The 23,229-nt window shown below is 37.5% G+C and overlaps 1 protein-coding gene across 1 annotated transcript; it reads left to right on the top strand.

Moving 5' to 3' along the window:
• The first annotated feature begins 4,298 nt into the window (after positions 1-4,298).
• On the top strand, positions 4,299-6,258 carry LOC103723114 (heavy metal-associated isoprenylated plant protein 5-like). The gene is made up of 5 exons (XM_008813931.3): positions 4,299-4,386; positions 4,496-4,703; positions 4,944-5,158; positions 5,260-5,347; positions 5,618-6,258. Exons 1-5 carry the CDS (start codon positions 4,378-4,380, stop codon positions 6,037-6,039), a joined length of 942 nt encoding a protein of 313 aa, XP_008812153.2. The 5' UTR covers positions 4,299-4,377; the 3' UTR covers positions 6,040-6,258.
• Positions 6,259-23,229: the final 16,971 nt, after the last annotated feature.

The raw sequence follows: 23,229 nt of genomic DNA, 5'->3' as shown, positions 1-23,229 counted from the left end.
ATTCCGACCTCCTCTGGCCTATTTAGAGGCCCCTTTGATCTTCTCTTCGATCCCACCGGAGAACCCAGGCTCCCGATCAAAGCCCATCACTGGATTTTTTTGATTCCCTCTCTATTTGCTGGTTGTTGTTTGTACCCTTACTGCGGCCAATCCTTGTTGGAAAACCAGTTAAGGACCCTGCCCCCTTGAGCTATGTCTCTCATCTTCCTTCGGGGTTGTTGGAGCTTCGATTTCAACCGGTGATCACCAAAATTTGCTCGAGAAGGGTGTTACCCATGTTTCCCCTGTTTTTAGAAATGAACTTGTTCCTTCTTATTTTTGGTTAGTTCTACCGTCGGGGCTTGTCGTCGGGGTCTCTCTCTAGTGCCCCGCCGAGGTTTATAGCCACAGTCGGGGTTTCAACTATCGAATACCTCTATTCCACAGTTTAAAAGGGCAGAACCTGTGTTTATTTGATGGGTTTGATAGTGTCGGCCATCAGTCGCCATTGACCATCGGCCACCCGTTGGGCGACCGCAAGTCCCATGACCCCAAGCACCACCGCAGACACTGTTGTTACTTTGAATTTGGCTGCTGAGTCGCCGAAATAGTCGTGAACAGGGTCTCCCCTATTTCACATTCTTTTCTTTTGTTTTGTTGGTCATCACCGGACATGGCACGCCACCGGCACCACCATGGGTTGTCGGCCGCTGAGGGTCGCCGACCACGAGCACCATCAAGGGCGTTCCCCATTTCGAGGAGAGGGAGGCAAGGAGAGAGGGCCTCACAGCTCTCTTCTTCTTCTTCTTTTCTTATTTTCTTTCTCCTCTCTGGTCTCTCTCTTGCTCTCTCTCTATTTCTCTCTCTTTATCACTCTTTCTTTCTCTACTTATTTCTCTCTCTGCATGTTTTAGTGGACCAGTTGTGCGTCTAGGTATTTTGCGAAGTCAGGTTGACCCTTAGGGGAGTCCCGATCAATATTATGTGATCTGGAGCTTCGAGTCGGTATTGGTCTCGGGTCGGCCTTATGCGGCCATAGGAAGAGTTTTGGATCGGCCTTATGCAACCGTACGGGGGTCCCATATTTTTAGGTTAACCTCTCTCTCTCTCTCTATCTTGGTGTTTTCTCTCTCTAGTTGATTCAAGAAATTCTTGGTTAAAAAGATTCAATGGTAGTTTGAGGTTACCACATGATGGTGGAACCCTTTAATGGACCAATAGAGGGTTTTGGGTTGTTTATTACCTCGGATGATTTTAAATCTTGATTTGGTTCTACATGAGAACAATCTTCTGGGTAAGAAGACATTGAGCAGGGTTCTGCATACCCTGATCCATAGATTACGATGTGGGCAGGTGATTAATTAGTCTGAGTTATTAGCAAAGAGGTAAAATTCTTATACACCGACCTACATGATTATAGATATTTTCGTACACACACACGTGTATATATATATATATATATAATATGCTAATGATCAAAATAAGTGAGAAAGAAGAATAGCTTATGATGGTTTGTGTATGAAATCATATTTTGATCAAGTATGCTTGTGATTGATAGTATGATAGATGCATATATGAGTATAACTTATAGTTGTATAATCAAACTAATGAATGTGGTACTTTGAACTAACCATGTTATATTGATTGCTCTGTTACAGGCAAAAAATATGGTCGTGATTAGTCTAAAACCAAAAATAAAAAAAGAATTGGTGAGTGGGTGTAAACTTGATTGAATGACTAAATATTTTGCATTGATCTCATTATTATTAGTTGGCCCTATCATAGGCAGAAAATGTGATATTATCGAAGGCCTCGTCAAAGGCCGAAAATGTGATACTATCAATCCATCACAGGCTGAAAATGTGATACTATCGGTGCCCCGTCATGGGCTAGAAACATGATACCTATTGATGGCCTCGTCACGGGCAAAAAATGTGACCGTGTTTATCCCCAAGTCGAAAAGATAATTGATCTTGGATCTGAATCAAATTAAAAAATAGTGGAATAAAAAGCATTGAAAATAATATTGAAAATTTATGAGATATCATATGACGATATATCACTCTTGAGTAGTTGAATTTCTATTGATATCTGATGTACATATTTATACCGATTATTCGAGCATTATTGATAATCAGTTTATGATTTTATGATGTGTGCAATGATTTCTTACGATTATTAAAACTTATATTATTATTGTATTGGTTTGGATGTGTGAAGATTTTTTTATGCTGTAAAAGCTCACACCGTCTCTTTTCTTTTTCTTTCAGAGTTACAGGTTGCTTGGTACTTGGTTATAGTTGAAATCATAAGTGAAAGAATGAGTAGATAGACCATCACTGATTCTGGTTGGATGATTAAATTTTGTAATTATACCAGTTTTGTTAATTATTATTAATTAAGATTATTATTGATCAATAATATTGTGGTTGTAATATATTATTAGGCCTTGCATATTTTCTATGGCATTGCCTTAGAAAGTATACGGCCGTATCATGTAGCCGACCCGGATCTTGGGTTTGGGACATGACAATAGTAATAGCCAACAACTAAATACTAGCTGTAACTCCTTAAATAGAAACAAGTAACCATGATGATAAATTTTTCTTATTATTGAACATATGAAACACTTGAAGAAACAATATATACTTCCATTTTATTCATTTACAAATCAAAAAGCTTTAATAAAACAATAAAGAGGCTAGCAAATAATGGGCTAGAAATTAAGCATCATAAATCATCATGAATTGACGGGACAAAAATATGTTATTGGTCATGTATCTAAAAGAATATAATTAGACAAAAATGTATAATATGGTTGTTAATTGCCTAATGGAAATGCTTATAGGCCTTATCGCATCTCAAAAAAATGGTATGTCATAGGACAGGTGCAATTGCATTAAATGCAACGTAAAAGTATATATATAGCATGGTCCAACTATATTTTCTTCATTCTTCTCCTTGTGATGCATGCATGTCCTTGCACAGAGATGTAGCATATGGTACATCATCCTCAGCTTCTAATAAAATTTAAGAAATCACTTACAATGTTGTGGCATAAATCTGTCACCTAACCCCATCTTTGCTAATAGCATCAAATTCAACTTATGAGCTTTTCCCTTAAAAGATAATGACTCATCGATCCTTCTCAAAACAAATACTTTGGATTCCACGGTTTGCATCAGATATCTTATCTTGGGTTCTTCTATGCAACTTCAAAACCAAATGAGTTGGACCTATACGTGCAATGATCAGTTATGACTATGGCTTCCACTAAGTTAGACACTGCATGCCAATTTGGAAATGTGGTTGCATTGTTGTGTCTACCTCCGTAATACTAGCCTAACGGCCAGCTAGCAGACGGAAGCTGAAGTACTCAAATAGAAGTTCGGGTTGTATCTTTTATGCAAAAGACTGATAGACTCTTTTTTTTTTCCATGACATTGGTTGTTGGATCGCACCGTGCACAAATATCAAAGAATATAAGCTCCTTCATTCATCTTCTTGCATGGAAAGATATTACGCCACGATCTAATGGTGAAATCATGTAAAAGAAGAAGAATTCTTCTTTCGCGTGAAAAGATACAACCTTCTCCCCTCAAACAAAAGTGCTTTAGTAAACTATAACTCTTGGCTCTACTTAATTAATCATGAATTTGGCCTATCATTCATGGGTGGATCCGAGCTTGCACTTCAAAAACATGGTCCAACTTCTTTATTAAACATGGCCTATCATTTTTTAAAAAAAAAAATCATCAAAGAAAAGACATTTAACAACGGACTAGGTTGGAAACATAAGCTAAAACTTATCTCTTGGCCTTGTTTCAGTCCAAGCTCAACTTATTTAGAAGACTATTTCTAACTATTAGGTTTAGGTCACATTGGGCCCAAGTTTGGATCATTCTTCTTGCAATTTGGTCCAAGCCTGGCATAATGACAAAGGAATGATGATGATGAAGGAATCTTTAACCCTGGTCACCAACTGCTTCCTTTCCCTCGGAGCCGGGAAGGCGGCAGGAAGTTTCTTTCACGTGGCACTCACGCTATGCCCACCAAACCACCCTCCGACACCCTTTTTACCAAAATACCCCTCCCATCCCTTCTTGAGAATCTTTCCAAGGACTTCCTCCGATCGCGTGGGGGCCGGCTTCGATTCCTAAATCCTAATGATGCCGCCACGTGTTTTGGACCCTTGCCTTGCCCGCGGGCCCCACGTCGCACATGCATGCATGGATGCCCATGGATGCATGCATGTGCGTTGAATGGATGTACCGCAACAAAGCCTTCAGGATCCGAATCCGACTCTCAACCTGTCTCATCCTCCCTCCGCTATTTATATCTCACCCCTTGGGTAATTCTTCTCCTCAAATCTCCACACAGAGACGGAGAGCCTGAGGTATGGGTGAGGTGAGGGTGGCTTCTCTTGGTTAGCTCGGTATCTTTTTACAGCAATGGCGAAAGGCTTTGTTTTTGTTTTGTTGACATTTTTTTCTTTTGATGTTGTTCTTGGTTTCAGAAGGAAGAGAAAGGAGACGAGAAGCCGAAAAAGGGAGATGGGGAAAAGAAGGGAGGAGGAGGGGAGAATAAGAAGGAAGGAGGCGGCGCCGGCGGCGGTGATGGAGGAGGAAAGAAAGAGGAGGGTCCGGCCGCCGTGGTGTTGAAGGTCGATATGCATTGCGAAGGCTGCGCCAAGAAGATCAAGCGCTCGGTCAAAGGATTAGAAGGTCAGATCTCTCTCTCTCTCTCTCTCTCTCTCTCTCTCTCTCTCTGTGAGTAAGATTTCCCTGGGCTAATTAAAAAGACATAAAGGAAACCACCTGAATCTCCTTATCCCTTGCTGCCGGCGCACGTTAGCAAGAGTTTTATCTTTTTTTTTTCCCCCAAAACTGCTCTCTTTGCCGAGTATACGGAATAATTCCCTCACCAGCGACTTATATTTTGGGAATCTGGGGATTTGGGGACAGGAGTGGAAGGCGTGAAGGCGGACATCCCGAACAACAAGTTGACGGTTTTGGGAAAAGCGGATCCCTGGAAGCTCAAAGAGCGGGTGGAGGCCAAAACCCGCAAGAAGGTCGACATCATCTCCCCGGCCAACCCCGCCAAGAAGGACGCCGGCGGCGACGCCAAGAAGCCTGCCGGCGGCGACGCCAAGAAGCCCGACGACGGCAAACCCAAAGCGGTAGGTTATTTAATCAATTATTGCTATTATCATTATTCACCGCATGGTAACATCTAACACCTTTTGTCTGATCACCGATTTCTATTTTTGGAAATTAATAGCCTGCGGCCTCCACCGTGGTGCTGAAGATTCGTCTACACTGCGAAGGCTGCATTCAGAGAATCCGGAAAACTATTCTCAAAATTAAAGGTAATTGATTGCATTTATTTTTTGGATATTGAATTAAATCCCCTGTTTTTGCCTTCAAGGAATGGAGAATAAATAAAATGGTATTTACAGTAATATATTTGGCAGTTAGTGCTTTTTGACCGTCAGAAGGGTACAATTCCTCATCTGATAGCGGAGTGTCGTCTGAGAGCTTACAGTCTTACACCTGGAAAACGAGCTACGGCTTAGAAGTTCAAATACGGATATGGGAGTATGGGACTAATGGTTTCTCGTTATTACATTCATGCCCAGGGGTGGAGCACGTTAGCATCGACGCGCTGAAGGATCTGGTGACCGTCAAGGGCACGATGGACGTGAAGAGCCTCCCGGCGATCCTCAAAGAGAAGCTCAAGAGGTGCGTGGAGATCATCCAGCCAAAGAAGGACGACGGCGGCGGCGGGGAGAAGAAGGAGAAGGGCGGCGGAGGCGAGAAGAAGGAGAAGGGCGGCGGTGGAGGCGAGAAGAAGGAGAAGGGCGGCGGTGGAGGCGAGGAGAAGAAGGACGGGGATAAGAAAGACGACGGTGAGAAGGCTGCACCGCCACCGGCGGCGCCGGCGCCGGTGGCGGAGATGAATAAGATGGACTACTATGGGCCGTACGGTTACCGCATAGAAATGGTGCACGCACCGCAGATGTTCAGCGACGAGAACCCCAACGCCTGCTCCATAATGTAATGTTCCGCGGTGCATCTTACCGCTTCGTAGTGTTAATTAGTAGCTGCTGTCTTCCTGTAATCGAGAAAAATGTAAATAAATATAGAAAAATAGGAGGATGACGAGATGGAAAGATAGCTTTAGGTGCTTTTGTTTGTGGGTTTAATTCTATTTTTTTGTTGTTTAAACCTCTCTAGCTAAATTGTTTATGATATCAAATCAGTGGTTAATGATGTAGCATGTGCGATGGTGGATGCCAATTTCTTTCCCTATCTAAGAAGGTGGCCAACTTTTTTGCCCTAATTAATGGTCCCGTACTGACGCGACAAGATTGTCAACTATCGATTTACGATTAATTTAGTTTGTCAAAAAAACATTTTATACTAAAATAATTTTTTATAAAAAATGATGATAGGATATATATAATTTTGAAAAAATAATTTTTTATATTTATCATAACTTATATTTTATTAAATATATATTTTTTAAAAAAATATGTAAAATATTTATTATATTTTTAACACAAAATTATAAAAGTTTAAGAATATTTTAGAAAAAAATTACTTTAATTTTTAGTAAGTGGAAATTATATTTTTTATGTTCTATATAGATTATTTTATAAAATATAAAAACTTATTTTTAAAAAAATATCTTTTATTTAAAAAATCTAACCAAGTATAATATATTTTCTTTTTTTTTTTATCACGAACCTTCTCAGCAGTAACGATGATGCCTGCCGTTTGATCCATAATAGGAAGCCTCCATGTTGTTCTCATGTATTAGAGATAAGATGGATGGCTGTGATGCAGGCGTAGTTGTCTTAATCTGAGAATTATATTTTTTTTGGTACAACAGCATTTTATATCCTGCAAGTGTTGATATGGCCAACAAAATTAGAAAACAACAAAGCAGATAAGGAACCTAGCACCCTATCGCACTCCATCCATATGAAGCCTTCGAAGTGGTAGCCCGCGTAGGATGCAATTCAATCAGCTACATCATTCGCTTTTCTGTAGATATGTGTGGCCTGATGGGCACCATATTTCTGTAGTAGTTTGCGAATGTCGAGAAGCAACGGCCTATCCTCATCTGCACGATTTCGATTCCGAATTTAATCGATCATCATAGCCCAATTGCTCTCGAAAATGAACCGATCTACGTCTAGTCGAAGACGTCGAAGGGTTTTAATTTGGTGCATGTAGTGCACTTAATTTTATTTTATTATTATTTAATAAATTATGAAAGAGACGTTAAAAAAAAAAATTCAAGTTGATTAACCAACCCATGGGTGGTTGGGATTCCGAGGAGCCCAAAAGATGTGACGTGAAAACAAGAGAGCAGAAAGCGGTTGCTGTGCCGCTTTCGCGCCACCGACGCTGCGAAACCAAGCAGGTAAAACAAACACCGGGTGCCTGATTACGACCTCGCCGGCCGCGTCCTAGGAGCACGGTGAGGAATATAACTGGAACAAAATAAAATAGATTTTTTTTTGCATAAATATTTTTTAAAAAATTAAATTTATATAAATATTTTTTAAAATTTATATTTATTTCTGTATTTTTATAAAATACTATTTTTACATAAATATCTCCAATAAAACGATTCTTCTAACACGGTTAATAAACACCATATTTATTTTAATTAAAAATAAAATAAAATTTTAAAATTACTTTTTTGTTCTCTATCGCGATAAATGTTACTTTTTGTATATTTACCTATTAGAAATTTTTTAGTCATTTTAATTTAAAATTGTTAATTTTTTAACAGCATTAGATTGCGTGGATATAAATGGCATGGGTATATATATGCAAAAATAAAAATAAAAAAATGGTTGAATAGCAAAACAAGTGTTTTACGAGAGTATACATATAAATATTAATTTTGGAAGGAGATTCATATAAAATTCAATATTTAAGAAGATATTTATAAAAAAAACTTAATAAAATATATAGAAATGGGGAGTAGTATCATAGCACTGTTGTCCATACTCTAAACTGCTTAAAGAAGAATATTTTTTTTATTCAGCTATCCTCGATTGATTCACATTGTATCTTTGGCACAAAAAAATAATTCATTATCAACCATTGGATTGCATGGTAGCCTCTTTAAAATTTATACAAGACACGATCCAATAGTTAATAAATTTATATAAGATATGATCCATGCAATCTGAACTCATCTTTGAACTATTCAATTGTGCATTATTCATGGCTGATTTGAACAATCTATATAATTACAAATAAATAATGCTATAATTCGTTTATTCTGTAAGAATCAAAATGAATCTAGATAAGGTATACTTGCATCGACAAACAATTTTTTTTTAATCTGAATAAAGCGCAAATAAGGATTGATATTTCAAAATTTGAAAAATATAAATATTTTTTTAAATTTCTAATCTTTTTAATCTTGATCTAACTATTAGGATAAGAGATCCATTAGGTTTATCTAATAGCAAAGGGATGTGCATCCCTTGTTGTATAGATCACTTTAGCAAAAAAAAAAAAAAAGAAAGAAAAAAAGAAGGGATGTGCATCCAAACTTATTTACCCAGCAGACATCTCAAGTAAAGTTAAGCAGGAATTAAAATATATCATATAAAATTTTATGCTTTATTATTATTTATTTTGGGCTTATTTTTATATGGATAAGTATACATTATTTTTATTATATTTTCATATATTTTAAATTTATAATTTTTTTGTGTGATTTTTTGAAATTTTTGTCAGGGCTTTCATAGATTTTTTGACACTTGATTACCCCACCCACTAAATCATACCAACCCTTAATTTCCATTTGAAGACAGGATATCTCTACCCTCACATGGGATAAAATAATCACTTATAGTAATATTTTGCAGTTGGAGAAAGAAACATGATTTATTTAAAGTGGCGACCTTGGAAGACAAGGGAGGAGTTTATATTATCTCTCTCATAAAATAGAAATGGCACAAGCACGGCCAGGCAGGATGGGACATATCACGGAACAAGGTACCATGAGGCCCCTAGGTTTGTTGGATGAAAAAATATGGGAAAAATATGGAAGAAGATGGGTAAGATATGGAAAAATGCCCTTGACTGCCGGTGCAAGTATAGCTCAACAAACTCAATCACCAAAACAGTAGTTAAATATATAGTTTTATAAAAGTCAAATAATTATATTATATTATATTATATTATAATTTAGTTATTTTAGGCAAGTTATGAAATTTTTATAATTAACTATTTTTATAAAATCAATTTTTTTTATTTTTCTTGCTGAAACGGATAATTCAAACATTTCTAGTACGAATACATCAAATAAAGTCAGAAAATAAAAAATTCCGGAGCGCTCCAGGCAACTCCCCAACTTCGACCCACAGGATGCCTTCAGAGTGACTGGCTACGTATGAAGCCATCCAATCCGCGCTCCGTTTGCCTCTTTGAATACATGCTTGGCCTGGAAGGCTACTCCATCACTCATCATAGTCCAAATATCTCAAAGAAGAGAGTGGCCTCCACTAACATAGTTGGAGCCACCCTAAATCTAGCTAGCCACAGTGGTCGAATCGCCCTCAAGGATAACTAAGTCGGGAGGCGTCGGCCCATCAACGAACTGCTTGCAAAAAGGAGCCCAGCTAGCCCTAGGAGTTCGGCGGGAGCTCTGCAAGCCTTCAGACTCTCCTAGCCTGCTTAGACTGGAACAGGGCATGGTCCACCATCTCCTCTACCTAGTAGTCCGAGCATTGTGGTTGAATGTCCAGACCTCTCCTGCTCAGCACCAACCTCGTTGGCAGTCGCTCCTGAGCCATCTTCCACAAAAATAGTACTACCCTCGGGTGAAGACCTCTCCTGCTTTTTTCCTCTCGGGTCACCCACTCTAACACTGGCTCTGTAGGATGTGCTCCAAACTCACACATCCAGACCAGCTCACATGGGGGGAAAATATATAATATCAATAAATATTATATATTTTCTTTAGTATATAATTCTCTTATATATTTTTTTAAAAAAACTAGATGATTTATGGTTATATTTATGTATGCTGCAACTAAGGAGTAGTATAGATTGTATATCCATATAAGTGAGCGAGCAAGAGCCAGTCAACAAGCCATAGCCAGTGGATTGGTCTCGGTAAGGGAAGAAATTGCATTAATTTCTTAAGGAAGGCCATAATCTGAGATTTCGCCGACAAGTGAGGCTCAAAATCATCCCCGATTGACTCGATCAACAAGCAGTTATCGGATTTCGGAGTGGTAGAAGAAGTCGAAAAAACAGAGTTTATGAATGATTTAGTTGTATTAAAAATCAAAACCTATCAGAATTCATGCATATCTTTTTGTATTGTTTTTATTGTTATACTTTTAATTAATATTAATAACATGTTTCGACTGATTGACCTCATGGTTGCAGTAGTGGCACAGTGACCTGACCTCTTGACCAAATCAATGGTTTGGGTTTAATGAGTATAATAATAGGATAACATAGGACATGTCCTTTTCTATTTTAAAAAGTTTATACAGGTCTGTGATAATAATTGAATTTACAAGATGACTTTTAGAGAAAAACAAAAACAACTATGATAGATCAACTACTAAAATGAAGAATTGAAAGGATGCATAATAAAGAGTTTAATTTATTCTACTAACAATTTAATTTATCTTATTATTGATTTAGTTTAATAATGCAAAGAGATGAATAAATAATTTTTCTTGATAGAGAATAATCTCAAAGTAAATTAAGCACTAATATGACACATTTGAGTAATGTTTGCCTTACCATTATAGAACCATAGAAAAATATTTGATGAAAATAGATATGTAGCTGATCTTTTATAATTGTTTTTGTCTAAAAAAAGCCATCTCAAAAGTCCATTTACCTTCATGAAGTTGTATAAAAGTTTTCATTGAGAAAAGGATCTATAGTTAATTATTGCAACAATTATTTTTCTTAGCATCGCAAAGTATATGACGGGGAAAATACTGCACACCCTGACCTCGGGCTTAACTGACCTCCTCGTCCTCGGACGTAAATCGAGGCGAACGACTTCGGCTCCAACTAAAGAGTCTCCAGCTATGGAGAACAATCGGCAAGCGTCGACAAGGACTGACAACCCCAGCAACTAACAGTCCTGGCAGTTCGTAGTCGCGACGGCATCATATGCTGTGCTTCACTAGCATACTCTGTCACCTACGTAGACCGGCACCCACCCCACGATCGTACCACCAGCCACTGTCTGTCGATCCAGGAAACGACAAACTGGTTTTCCTATATAAGGGGAGCAATCTGGAGGACCTCATGTATACAATATACATACAATACACTACCCTCCTCATAGAGCCCTCACTCTCCTGAAATCTCTCCTTTTATGTTGTTGTCTCGTTGCTCTCACTTAGGCATTAAAGGGTTCCTTACCAGAAATTTTTCGGCAAGTGGGCTTCTTACAGGTCACCTAGCGGAGGAGTTCAGCGCCCAACGCCTTAACCAGCCTGCTCAGCCCGTCTCCAGCCGACCTTAGAGTCGTCTGAGCTGCATTTCTACCTCGGTCTGCATATGACAGCAATAGTATAATTATTAAATTTGAACCATAACTTTGTTAAGTGGTTTGGTCTCATACCTAGTCCATCAGTTGAACCAAGTTAAAATTGAAATTCTATAAAAGTATAAAATATTTAAAAATATAAATATATTGAATTATACGGATCTCCTACATTACAATTCAATTGCAGCATGAGTATAAAATAGACTTCTTGTAAACAGCCTATAAAAATATTATATGATAGAAAAAATATATAAAATGTATTGGACCGTTACTATCAAAATAGTAAAATGTTGAAAATTGTTTTTTTTATGTTATATCAAGGAGAAAAACCTTTGATATTAAAATAACACAGCTTAGTGCAAATAAATTCATTTAGCAACCCATAACAAAATGTGTAAATAATGGTCATTGGTGAAGTACTGTACTAGTGGTTGAGTGGGAAGTGAGATAGTGGTCATATAAAAGAACAAGAGTAAAGCTGGTTTGGTCTAGTGGCGTGGGGCCGGCAGGAAGCTGAATGGGTGGAGATGGAGAGTATTTTAAGTGAAAGGGAAGGGTGGGGCCCTTGGAAGGTGGACATGCGTCAGGGTGGAGAATCACCAGTTTTAGAATAGAGGGAAGATTATTTTTAAGTTTTTTTCAGTCCATGAAATTATTTTTTTATCCTTGCATAGAGAGAAGATTAAACAATGTTAAATCATTTATTAACTCTTAAAAGAGAGAAAATGGTGTAATGTATTTTATGTACAGCAAAAAAAAATCCTAGTATCAATTACCAAAAGAAACTCAGTATCAAGTGCCATGAAAGAAATCATAGTATCTCCTCAATTTAAATCATTAACCCTGATTAAATTGTTCTTACGTGTCGAACCAATGAATATAGAATGCAAGTTCTAAGATTAGGATTAGAAAGTGAAGCTAATCAAGCATATATTTTTCATTGTTCTTATTACTTGACCTGACTGAAATATTAGTGTTGAACATTGTGTATTAAATTTAAATCTAAATCTTCACATAAGACAAATATGATTGCAACGAAAAAATTTATGGCCCTTGATCCTTTTGTTGTGCTCGCTAATAATGCTCCCTTGTAAGATGCTTCATAGATACTCCCTTCTTTAATGAAAGCATATCCATTTCACTGTTTTGTGCCCTTTTCTTGGGCTTCTAAATTAAAGCATTGCCTTTTTCTTTTTCTTCTTTTTTTCTTAATGATCTTTTTGCTTCCGCTCCATGCCAAATGATGGGCTCAATCACCTTTAAAAGGGAAAGATAAAAGCATCTTATAAATTTTTTCACAAAGTTATACAGCTGATGGATATACTTTTTTATCCCTCCTTTCACTAACAGCCTACACTAAGAGCCTGGTCACAAAGCGATGCATTGCTCCGAATGAGATTGTTCTCTTTCTCTAGATGATTGTTTGAAGAATCTTGCAATCTCAATAGGTGGAATTAGGTTTTGAGAAAAAGAAAAAAAAAGTATCAAGACTAGAGAAAGAAAAAAAAAAGTAAAATTGTACGCATATCCTTACAAGACAATATAATTTCTTTTTCCTTATTTATTTCTAATAATGTGAAAGAACATTTTTAAATCTTTTGCTTCCTTCCTTTAAGAAATTTCTTGGTCTTTTCAAGTATATCTAGATTTTATGTAAAGAATTAATAATATCTTAGCTTGGATTGAACTTGCAGATCAATTGTATATGAGGAATACGTTGCCACTTTGCAAAAGAACCTTTTCTAAATAAGATAGTCGATAAGTAAAGTGAGCTGGACCTTGCCTCAATAATCACATCTTTTCTACTTAAAACTCAAAAAAGTTCTGGATTTTAGTATAGAATGTTAAATCCCAAGAATTTAGATACAGATTAGTATGACACAGACAAGTCTCTCTCCCTTTCTCTCACAATATAATGATGAACAATTAAATTGCCTAGGCTTGGTACCAACTCTCTGTGTCATTGTAAAATAAAATCTGTGCATGAGAGACGAAAGCATCTCATAAGTTTGAGTTATTCGCTTCAACAATAAAACTATAATCTTTAACATTGTATATGTTGTATCCTTTTCCATATGCAAAAGAAAAATATATTTTGTTATAGCCATGTAATGGCAAAATAACATCTTAGAAAACTTTGGTAGCCTTCCATACTCTTAATTATATTTTATCTTTAAAGTAAAGATAATACAATAAATTTATTTACCAAAAAAAAGATAATAGATTAAATTTATAAATCTTCGCACTTAATTATATTATGTAATGACACCTTTTAATTAATTACCTATAAGGAATATAAGGTATGATTTGATCATACACAAGAAATCAAATGGATTTTAGAAAACAACTACCCCACAGCATCTGTATTCTTTATTGTTCCTTATAGTTGGTTTAGTACTGTACATAAATTCTCACAGCGAAGAGTTAGGCAACATGTCAATATAATGCCCATCATTATGATTGCTTGGCCTTTTTCTTTCCATTAATTGTTCTCCTTTACAAGAGAGCCAGACAAAAGAACTTGGGTTTGTTGTGTAGTCTAATGCATCAAGCCATCGGGTGGGCAGGACCCACCAACTTGTTTGTGCATAAGGGGAAGAAAGATGACCCCAACCATCTATGTCCTTGATGTATGGATGATAGCCAAGGCATTGATTCATGTTTCACCAAAAAAAAAAAAAAAAAGAATGGCTATGATTCATATATCTTTAATCCAATGACCGTTGAAACTAAGTTATATCCTTGGCGTTAATAAGCTAAGCAAAGACAAGGTTAATTTGCATTTTTCCACCTCATGGCTGGAAACCACTTGGATCTTGCAATTTTTTCCCTCTTTTCCTTATTTTTGGCAGAATCTTCTTTTTCTTATCAAGCCTACTTCTGTCTCGGCTCTTCCCTTTTCTTATTGTTAAGCCTAGTGCTTATTAAGCCTAGTTTATTTATCATATACCGGACTTTAAAAAAAACAATAAGGAGTAAAAAAGAATATATCATGTGAAACAACTTAGGACCTCATCCAAAATGGCTAATTATAAAGTATTATTTGAGTTTTTTTGATCTTGTGTAAGTACCCAAAATTTACCCAACGAATAACCGATACGAGACTAAACACACGCCCGCATGAATCCTTACATGCTTTTCCAATTTAAATCATGACGTCCTTGTCAGACAAAGAGTTCAAACCATATCTAATCACAAGCACCATGATGGACTTATAGTTACCCTCAATGGATCCATGCTACAGTATCCTCTATTCTACATAGGTTATGGATCACATTCTCTTTGATACTATTTGTAATAATTTAGGACCTCACCCAAAATAGCTAGTCGAACAATATTATTCCGATTCTTTTGGTATCTTATTTAGTCCTAGTGGTATAAGACTAAATATATGCCTGCACAGTCCTTGCATCATCATGACCATCCTCCTTTTTTTTTTTTTTCTTTTCTAACATTCATGTATGCATACGTGCTCAGCACTTAGTTCTTACAATCTTAGTTCTAAGGATAGAGAACTGATGACACTGATCTATATGACCAAACATGGGCAATGATCAAGATATATATTCTAACATAAAAATAAGAGCTTATAAATTATTCTCAAAAATTAATGTGGGCCGGTATACCAAAGTCAGGGTTGGGTAATGAGGGTGAGGTGCCATTCAAGAGCCACAATTGAAATGTGTGGACTGGCAGAAATTGACATCTGGGGAGTTTGGCCATATGGAAAGAAACAAAGCTAAAGCCTGCACATCCTCCTGACCAAAATGCAAAGCTGACAGATCCTACCTTCACCACCAGCTATTATCCTTACATTATATATTCCCTTAGCTCAATGCCACTTGTAATTATGATAACATGGTTGCTCAGTACCAGCTTCATAACTTATGCAACAAAGCCATCATACCATGGAACAGTTAGCTGCCTAATCCAACCAGTGCAATACCTTTACACTGGGGAGGGAAGGAGTGAAACCTTTTTCCTCCTGACCTTAATGGGGTCACCTTTAAATTGATGCCATGATTGCCTGCTTCTCACTTCTAGGAATCCTCCTCCACAAAAGGAAGGGATGATCTTTTGCCACTTTCCAGTTGCCACCGGCGATTGACCAACTCCCGACGTCTCTGTTTTCCTTGTCCATCGCCATGTGATCAAGGAATGATGAGCACTGAGACTTAGAAATAAATAACAGCCAGTATGGAGCAGTTATAATGGCGTGGTTTTGTGGCACGTCGGTTGCATCATAATAGTTCCATGTTGTAATGGCATCCATGCTTACATTATATCCATCTTAAAAGTATCAAACTTTTCTTTTGTAAGGATGGTTATCATGGCATTATCTGGCGTTGCCAATGGAATTTTTTGTTTTGCTGATTGGAAAAAAGAAAAAAAGAGGAAGAACATACATTCATTTCTATTTTCTATTTAATAGAAATATTTTCAAATCATGGAATAATATTTGGCAAATAGTGGAGTGGTTCAAGTGACACCATTGTTATAAAAAAGGGGAAATTAATTCCCCATCCTTCAAAAGACTCCAGAATAACAATAAATCCCTGTTGACCAGTCTTATAAGAACTAGTCCAATAATTTTAGTAAGTTTAATTTCCGGTCCTTTAGAGTATTTTTATGAGACGAAAATACCCCTCCTCAAAAGTAGCCAGTTGCTCTCCCCACCGAAACTCACCTTCTTCTTCCCCCATTATGCCTTCCTATCCACCGCCACGGCCAACGGCCGCTCCCCCATCCACCACGTCGGCGCCCTCTAGTTCGCCGCCTCACTCCTAATCTTCCTCCTCGCCGCCGCCACCCTCCTCCTCCTGCACCTCCTCACTTCCGACCTCCTCTTCCTCCTCGCTTCCCTCGCCTTTGCCCTCCTCTCTGCAACCTCTGCCCACTCGGCCGCCGCCTACCAGATCTCCGACCTCCAGGCCAAATGCAACTCCCTCTCCGCCGCTGTCTCCGCCACCACCTCCCTCGCCCTCAACCTCCATCTGTGCTTCTTCTCCACCATCGCCACCCGCGAGAGGATCCGAAGGAGAAAGGGTCTGGGCCGCACTCCACCGGCCATGTCGCCGAGCCACCGCCGGCCTTGCGGGAGGAGAAGAAAGGAGGGAGGAGAAGAAAGAAGAAAGAAGAAGGGGCATCGGGAAGAAGAGAAGAAAAAAGAAAAGAAAAAGAAAAGAAAAAGAAAAAAGAAAAGAAAAGAAAAGAAAAAGAAAAAATAAATAAATGCATATATATATATGTATGAACGAAAGAATAAATAAATAAATAAATAAGATAATAAATAAATATATTTTAATAAAATAAAATAAATAAATAAGCTGCTGTGGCTGGACCCCCTCCCGCGGCAGCCACGGCCCGACCCACTTCTGGCACCACCGGCCTCACGGGAAGGGAAAATAGAAGAAAAGAAAGAAAAAAAGAAGAAAAAAAAAAGAAGAAAAGGAAAGATAAAGAAGAAAATAAAAAAGAAAAAAAGAAAGAAAAGAAAAATAAATAAATAAATAAATTCATAAATAAATAAATACATATATATATATGTGATGAACAAATAAATAGATAAATAAATATTTAAGATATATTATAATAAAATAATAAATAAATAAATAAAGTGGCTGCGGCTGGGCCTCCTCTCACTGCCGCCATGGCACAACCCCTTTTGGCATTGCCGGCCTCACGAGAGGAGAAAATAGAAAAAAAAGAAAAAAAATAAAAAAATAAAAAAAGAAAGAAAATACTTAACTGTATGATGCACACAGTTAAGTATTCTCTGGATACAATTAAGTTTTTTTGCACACATTTAACTGTGTGATGCCGAGAATACTTAACTGTATGCAGAGAAAGAAAAAAAGAAAAGAAAAGAAAAAGAAGAGAAGGAAAGAAAAATAAAAAAAAGGAACGAAAAAGAAGAAAAGAAAAAAAAAGAAAAAAAGAAAAGAAAAAAGAAAAGAAAAGGAAAGAAAAGGAAAAAGAAAGAAAAAGAAGAGAAAGAAAGAAAAAGAAGAAAAAGGAAAGGAAAAGAAGAAAAGGAAAAAAAAGAAAAAAAGAAAACAATAAAAGAAGAAAAAAAAGGAAAGAAAAAGAATACTTAAATGGGTGATGCATAGAACAGTTACTGTGTGCAGAGAAGATTTAAGTGTGTGTGCAATGAAGACTTAATTGTGTACAAAGAATATTTAACTTAACTATGCGATGTACAGAAATACTTAACTGTGTGCAGAAAAAATTTAAATATGTGCAGAGAATATTTAATTGTGTATAGAGAACACCTAATTGTGCGATGCACACGGTTAAATGTTATCTGTATACAATTAAGTCTTCTCTGCACCCACTTAATTGTGTGATGCAGAGAATATTTAACTGTGTGCAGAAAAGATTTAATTGTGTGTAGAGAACACCTAACTGTGTGATGCACACAGTTAAATATTCTCTGTACATACTTAACTGTGTGATGCAGAGAACACTTAACTGTGTGCAGAGAATACTTAACTCTATACAACGAATACTTAACTATGTGATGCACACAGTTAAGTGCTATTTGTACGCAGTTAAATATTCTCTGGATATAATTAAGTCTGTGTGCAGGAAAGACTTAATTGTGCATAGAGAATACTTAATTGTCTTCTTTTTTTCTTTCCTTTTTCTTCTTTTTCTTTTCTTCTCTTCTTTTCCTTTCCTTCCTTCTTTTTCTTTCCTTTTATTCCTTTTTCTTTTCTTTTCTTCTTTTTCTTTCCTTTTTCTTCTTTTTCTATCCTTTTTCTTCTTTTTTTTCCTTCTCTTCTTTTTCTTTCTTTTTTCTTTTTTTTGCTTTTCTTCTTTTTCTTTCCTTCTCTTCTTTTTCTTTTCTTTTCCTTTTTTTTTTTTTCTTTTCTTTTTCTTCTTTTTTTTTGTCTTTTCTTCCATTGTATCTATCAATATCAAGAAAAGAAAAGAAAAAAAGGAAGAAAAGGAAAGAAAAAGAATAAAAAGAAAAGAAAAAGAAGAGAAGGAAAGAAAAAGAAGAGAAGAAAAGAAAAAGAAAAAAAAAGAAGAAAAAAAAATAATGAGTGGGTGACAGTTGGGTTAGTAAGCTTGGTATACAAGTAATATAGTATTGTTAACTAAATCGTGTGCAGAGAAACCATACCTATGTGCAGAAAATAGTAAACTGTGTGCACAGAACAGAAAACTGTATTTCGAGGTTAATTAAGTATGTATCATCGTTAGTTAAGTGTGCTTCAAGTTTAATCGTATACAATTAAGTTTTTTCTGCACACACTTATCTGTGTAATGCACTCAGTTAAGTGTCCTCTGTATACAATTAAGTTTTTTCTGCACACACATAATTGTGTGATGTAGAGAATACTTAACTATGTGCAGAGTAGGAAAGAAAAATAAGAAAACAGAAGAAGAGAACGGAAAGAAGAAGAAGAAAAAAAAAGAAAAAGAAGAAAAGAAAAAGAAGAAAAAAAACAAAAGGAAAGAAAAAAAAAGGAAAGGAAAGAAAAAAAGGAACGAAAAAGAGGAAGTTAAAAGAAAAAGAAAGAAAAGAAAAGAAAAACGAATTAGTTAAGTGTTCTCTATACACGTTTAAGTTTTCTTTATACATGCTTATTTTTTTTTCTTTTTCTTCTGTTTTTTTCTTTTCTTTTCTCTTTTTTCTTCTTTTCTTTTTTCTTTTTCTTTCCTTTTCTTCTTTTTTCTTTTTTTTCTTTTTCATTCATTCTCTTCTTTTTCTTTCCTTTTTCTTCTTCTTATTTCTTTTCTTTTTTTTCCTTTTCTTCCTTTTTCTTTTCTTTCTTTTCCTTTTTTTTCCTTTTCTTCTTTTTCTTCTTCTTTCCTTTTCTTTTTTATTTATAATTATTTTATTTTATTAGAATATATATTATTTATTTATTTGTTTGTTTATTTATATTTATTCATTTATGCATTTATTTATTTATTTATTTATTTATTTTTCTTTTTTTTCCTCTTTCTCTTTCTTTTTTTTCTTTTTCTTCTCTTCTTCTCTTCTTCTTCTTTCTTCTCCTCCCGCGAGCCGGCGGCACCGGAGGGGGGCCGGGCCGTTGGAGGGGGCCGCGGAGGGGGCGAGGCCACCGTAGGCGGCAGTGGAGAACACCTCTCCTCCCGCGAAGCCGGCAGCTCCAGAAAGAGGCCGGGCCGCGGCAGATGCAGGAGGAGGGTGGGCGGTGGCCGGCGACGGCCGCAGGAGGGGGCTCGTGAAGGGACGGGGTCGGGGGTGGGGGCATTCATGGCAGCGTGATTGTGGGAGGGGGCTCGAGAGGCGGCGAGCAGGGGCTGGCGGCGGCCGCGGGAGGGAGCTCGGGCGGGGGTGGGCCGTGTGAGGGAGCTCGGGCGGGGGCGGGCCGTGGGAGGGGGCTCGGCTACGGGAGGAGGCTCGGCCGCGGGAGGGGGCGAGCAGGGGCCGACGACGGCCGCGGGAGGGGGCGAGGCCGCGGTAGGGGGCTTGGGAGGGGGCAAGCAGGGGCCGGCGACGGCCAGGCCTTTTTCTTTTCCTTTTGCTTCCGAGAACGGGAGATTAGGAGGGGAAGGGGCACGAGAGGGGGCGGGGCCGCGGGATGGGGCTCGGGAGGGAGCGAGACGGGGTCGGTGGCGGCTGCAGGAGGGAGCTCGGGTGGGGATGGACCATGGTCGGTGGCGGCTGCTCCTTCTTCTTCTTCTTTTTATTTGGGAATGGGAGATCAAAAGGGGCAGGGGCATTTTAATATTCTTAAGGGGCATTTTCGTCTCATAATAAAGTATTGAAATATGGCTGGATTGATTGTTAAACAATCAGTCAACAGGGACTAAACATTAGAGACCGGTCAATAAATGTACCGGTGATTAATTACCCCTATAAAAAAATACTTCCAATAAAAAACACCATTGTTGTTGCTATTATCTATGACTCTAGTCAAGTACTTATGCAGCTTATTATAAGGGAGGCTCGTAGGCAATAACAACTATTGTAACCAACGCAAGTTATGAGTACCGATCTCCAATGACTTTTTCAATTTTACTTTTTTGTTTTCCGGTACAAAGGAGGTGGCAAACCTAGAATCAAGATCTAAGATACAAAGTACTGAAGGCATCAGTTTTTAACAAATAGGCTTCTGAGGACACATCGGCCAACTTACATGCCGAGGCCAAACTAGTCAGCCGCTTGATTACCTTCTTTATAGGTATTAGTGGCCTTGAATACATATGATTCTCCCTTCATTTGCAAAGTGTCTCTTAAAAGAGAATGAACAGGAGACTCATTAGCATCAGAATCACTGATCTAAGAGATCATTACGGTCAAACCATCTTCTTCAATAACCAATATGGGACTAAACACCTGCACAGATCCTCACATCAGGCTAAGGGTCTAAATCCATTCAAATCTAATAACAAGCAACACGATCGGCTTGTAGTCAGCCTCAATGAGCCAATGCTGCAGTATTCCTTAGTCCACATGGCCATAAGCTGAGTCTATTCTAATATTATTTGTAAGAACCTAAGATCTCATCCATAATGACTAGCCGAAAGGTATTATTTGAGTTTCTTGATCCTATATAAATACTTAAATTCTATCCAGTAAATAACTGATGCGGGACTGAACACACGCTGGCATGGGTCCTCACACTCATAGCTTGGACAAAAGTCACATGACAACATTTCAGCATTAAGGATTCCCTTTCAGTGCTTGTGCATTTTCCAATTCCAGTAAAGCATGAGCTTTTTTTTTGTTGATGAGGAAGGGGCAATAGCGATCTATACATCTCTAACAGTTGCTTTAGCCTGTCTATTCTTCCCCAGAAAGTTGATCAGACCATTGACCCTTCGGCAAAGGAATCTTACAAATACTATCCAACATTTCAGCCAAGAAGATAAATGGCAATTTTACCTTAATGTTCCAGGTTCTATCACAATGAAATCAGCCACCTTCCAATTTTCAATGTCCACATCAATACTTTTTGATGCAGATGTCCGCATCCATGCATGTCAAAGTGGGTCATGCATTTAGGGGAATATTATATGTCCATGGGTCATAAAAGACATTTGCCCGGTCGGTGGAGCCCATTGCCGTATAAATTGATGCTCAAAGGTAATAGAAAATAAAATTTACCAAATGAATAACTAATATGAGACTAAAATTCATACCTGCACATATTCTTAAATATTCCTTTCAAATTCATGCTACAGTATCTCCTATTCTACATAAATTATGGGCCAAATTTATTCTGATATCATTAGTAACAATCCAGTACTTCACCCAAAATGACTAGTCGGATGATATTATTTAAATTTCTTGGTCCTGTATAAATACTCAAAATCTATCCAGCGAATATCCGATGTGAGACTAAATACATATTCGTACGGATCCTTACACATTATTTAATATTTTTTATGTGTGATTCAGCATGAGCCGCCCGTTTTATCGTGGCCGGCCATGGCTCAATTTGGCATAATTTAATCTAATATGGTCAATCAGGTAATTTGCAATAGCATATAAACTTCATATATATATATATATATATATATATATATATATATATATATAATCTCTAAGTTCATAAAAAATTATTTTTTTCCAAACTGCTCAATTAAATAGCTGTTACAAATTAATGTCATGCTTCCATATAAAATCAAGACATTGTTAGGTGCAGAGTTATGGCTATGTGGCTTTCAGCTGTTTCAAGAGTCAAAAGGCAGGAATATTTATTTTAATATGAGAAATGCTCTAGAGACAAGATATTCCTATTTTAGTTACATAAAGATAGGATATTAGTGTTGGCCATATCATACCATCCTTGTACGTGATGCAAGCTGCCACCATTGGCGGTGGTGGGAGACCCCCGTGCGGGCTTGCATCAGATCCCACGCGCGATGTTCTCCACCTATTGGCATCTTCTAGACCGTCCGATGACAGGTACCTATCGCCGTGAAAGTGGACGATGACGATCGTTTTGACAGCGATGAGATGCTTCTTATAAAATTTGAGTTTATGGCAATACGATAACGTTGCTGCTGCGGGACTCGTATGAGATTGGCCACGTGTTATTCTCCGTTTGCTGAGAAAAGCTGTCTGCTGTTTTGGGTTATGTAGCGGATTGTGAGCTAGAGTTAGGTCGCTTATGACCTGAATGCGGCCTTACGTTGGCACGGGCCGGCTTCATTACAAAAGAATTTTCATTATGAAAGTTTTGTTTTACATCATTGTCATTTGTCAAAGGCGTTGATGGAGTGATTGAAGTTTATCCGGACGGAATTAGTCTGTGAGCCTAATTCTGTGGGAAGTCTAGGTATGATTTCCAGAGATTTCTAGTTGTGACTTTGTCCGCAGCGGTAACTTATATCATACATGTAGTATGAGTATATTTATAAAAGTCAAAAAAAAATTCTACTAAAGAGAGAGAAAGCAGGCTAAGACTCTTTCAGCAGAACTCTCCGGATTGGTGGATAGAAAAGGAAGCAACCCAATCAGTAGCACTATTCGACTTTCGATAAACATGAGTGGCCCGAAAAGCTATGAACCCTACCATAGCAGCGGGTGTTTATCAAGATAGATGTGCTTGTCAATACTCTCCTGAATTCAATCGATCACCATAATAGCAGGTGCCTTGTCAAGATCTCTTTTAGAAGATATCTCTTCTTCTAGAAGGAGTCACTCGATCAAAAATGAAGATTTGTTTTTTTTTTTCTTCGATTTTTACTTTTCTCAAC

Source organism: Phoenix dactylifera, chromosome 5 (assembly GCF_009389715.1).
Source record: "Phoenix dactylifera cultivar Barhee BC4 chromosome 5, palm_55x_up_171113_PBpolish2nd_filt_p, whole genome shotgun sequence".
In the NCBI taxonomy this organism is placed as follows: domain Eukaryota; kingdom Viridiplantae; phylum Streptophyta; class Magnoliopsida; order Arecales; family Arecaceae; genus Phoenix; species Phoenix dactylifera.
The sequence above is the reverse complement of the archived record's forward strand: the minus strand, read 5'-3'. Positions and strand labels throughout refer to the sequence as shown.

Coding starts and splice junctions, on each gene's coding strand:
- LOC103723114 (XM_008813931.3), top strand. Junction 5,159..5,259: donor ACGACGGCAAACCCAAAGCG/GTAGGTTATTTA, acceptor GGAAATTAATAG/CCTGCGGCCTCCACCGTGGT. Junction 5,348..5,617: donor AACTATTCTCAAAATTAAAG/GTAATTGATTGC, acceptor ATTCATGCCCAG/GGGTGGAGCACGTTAGCATC.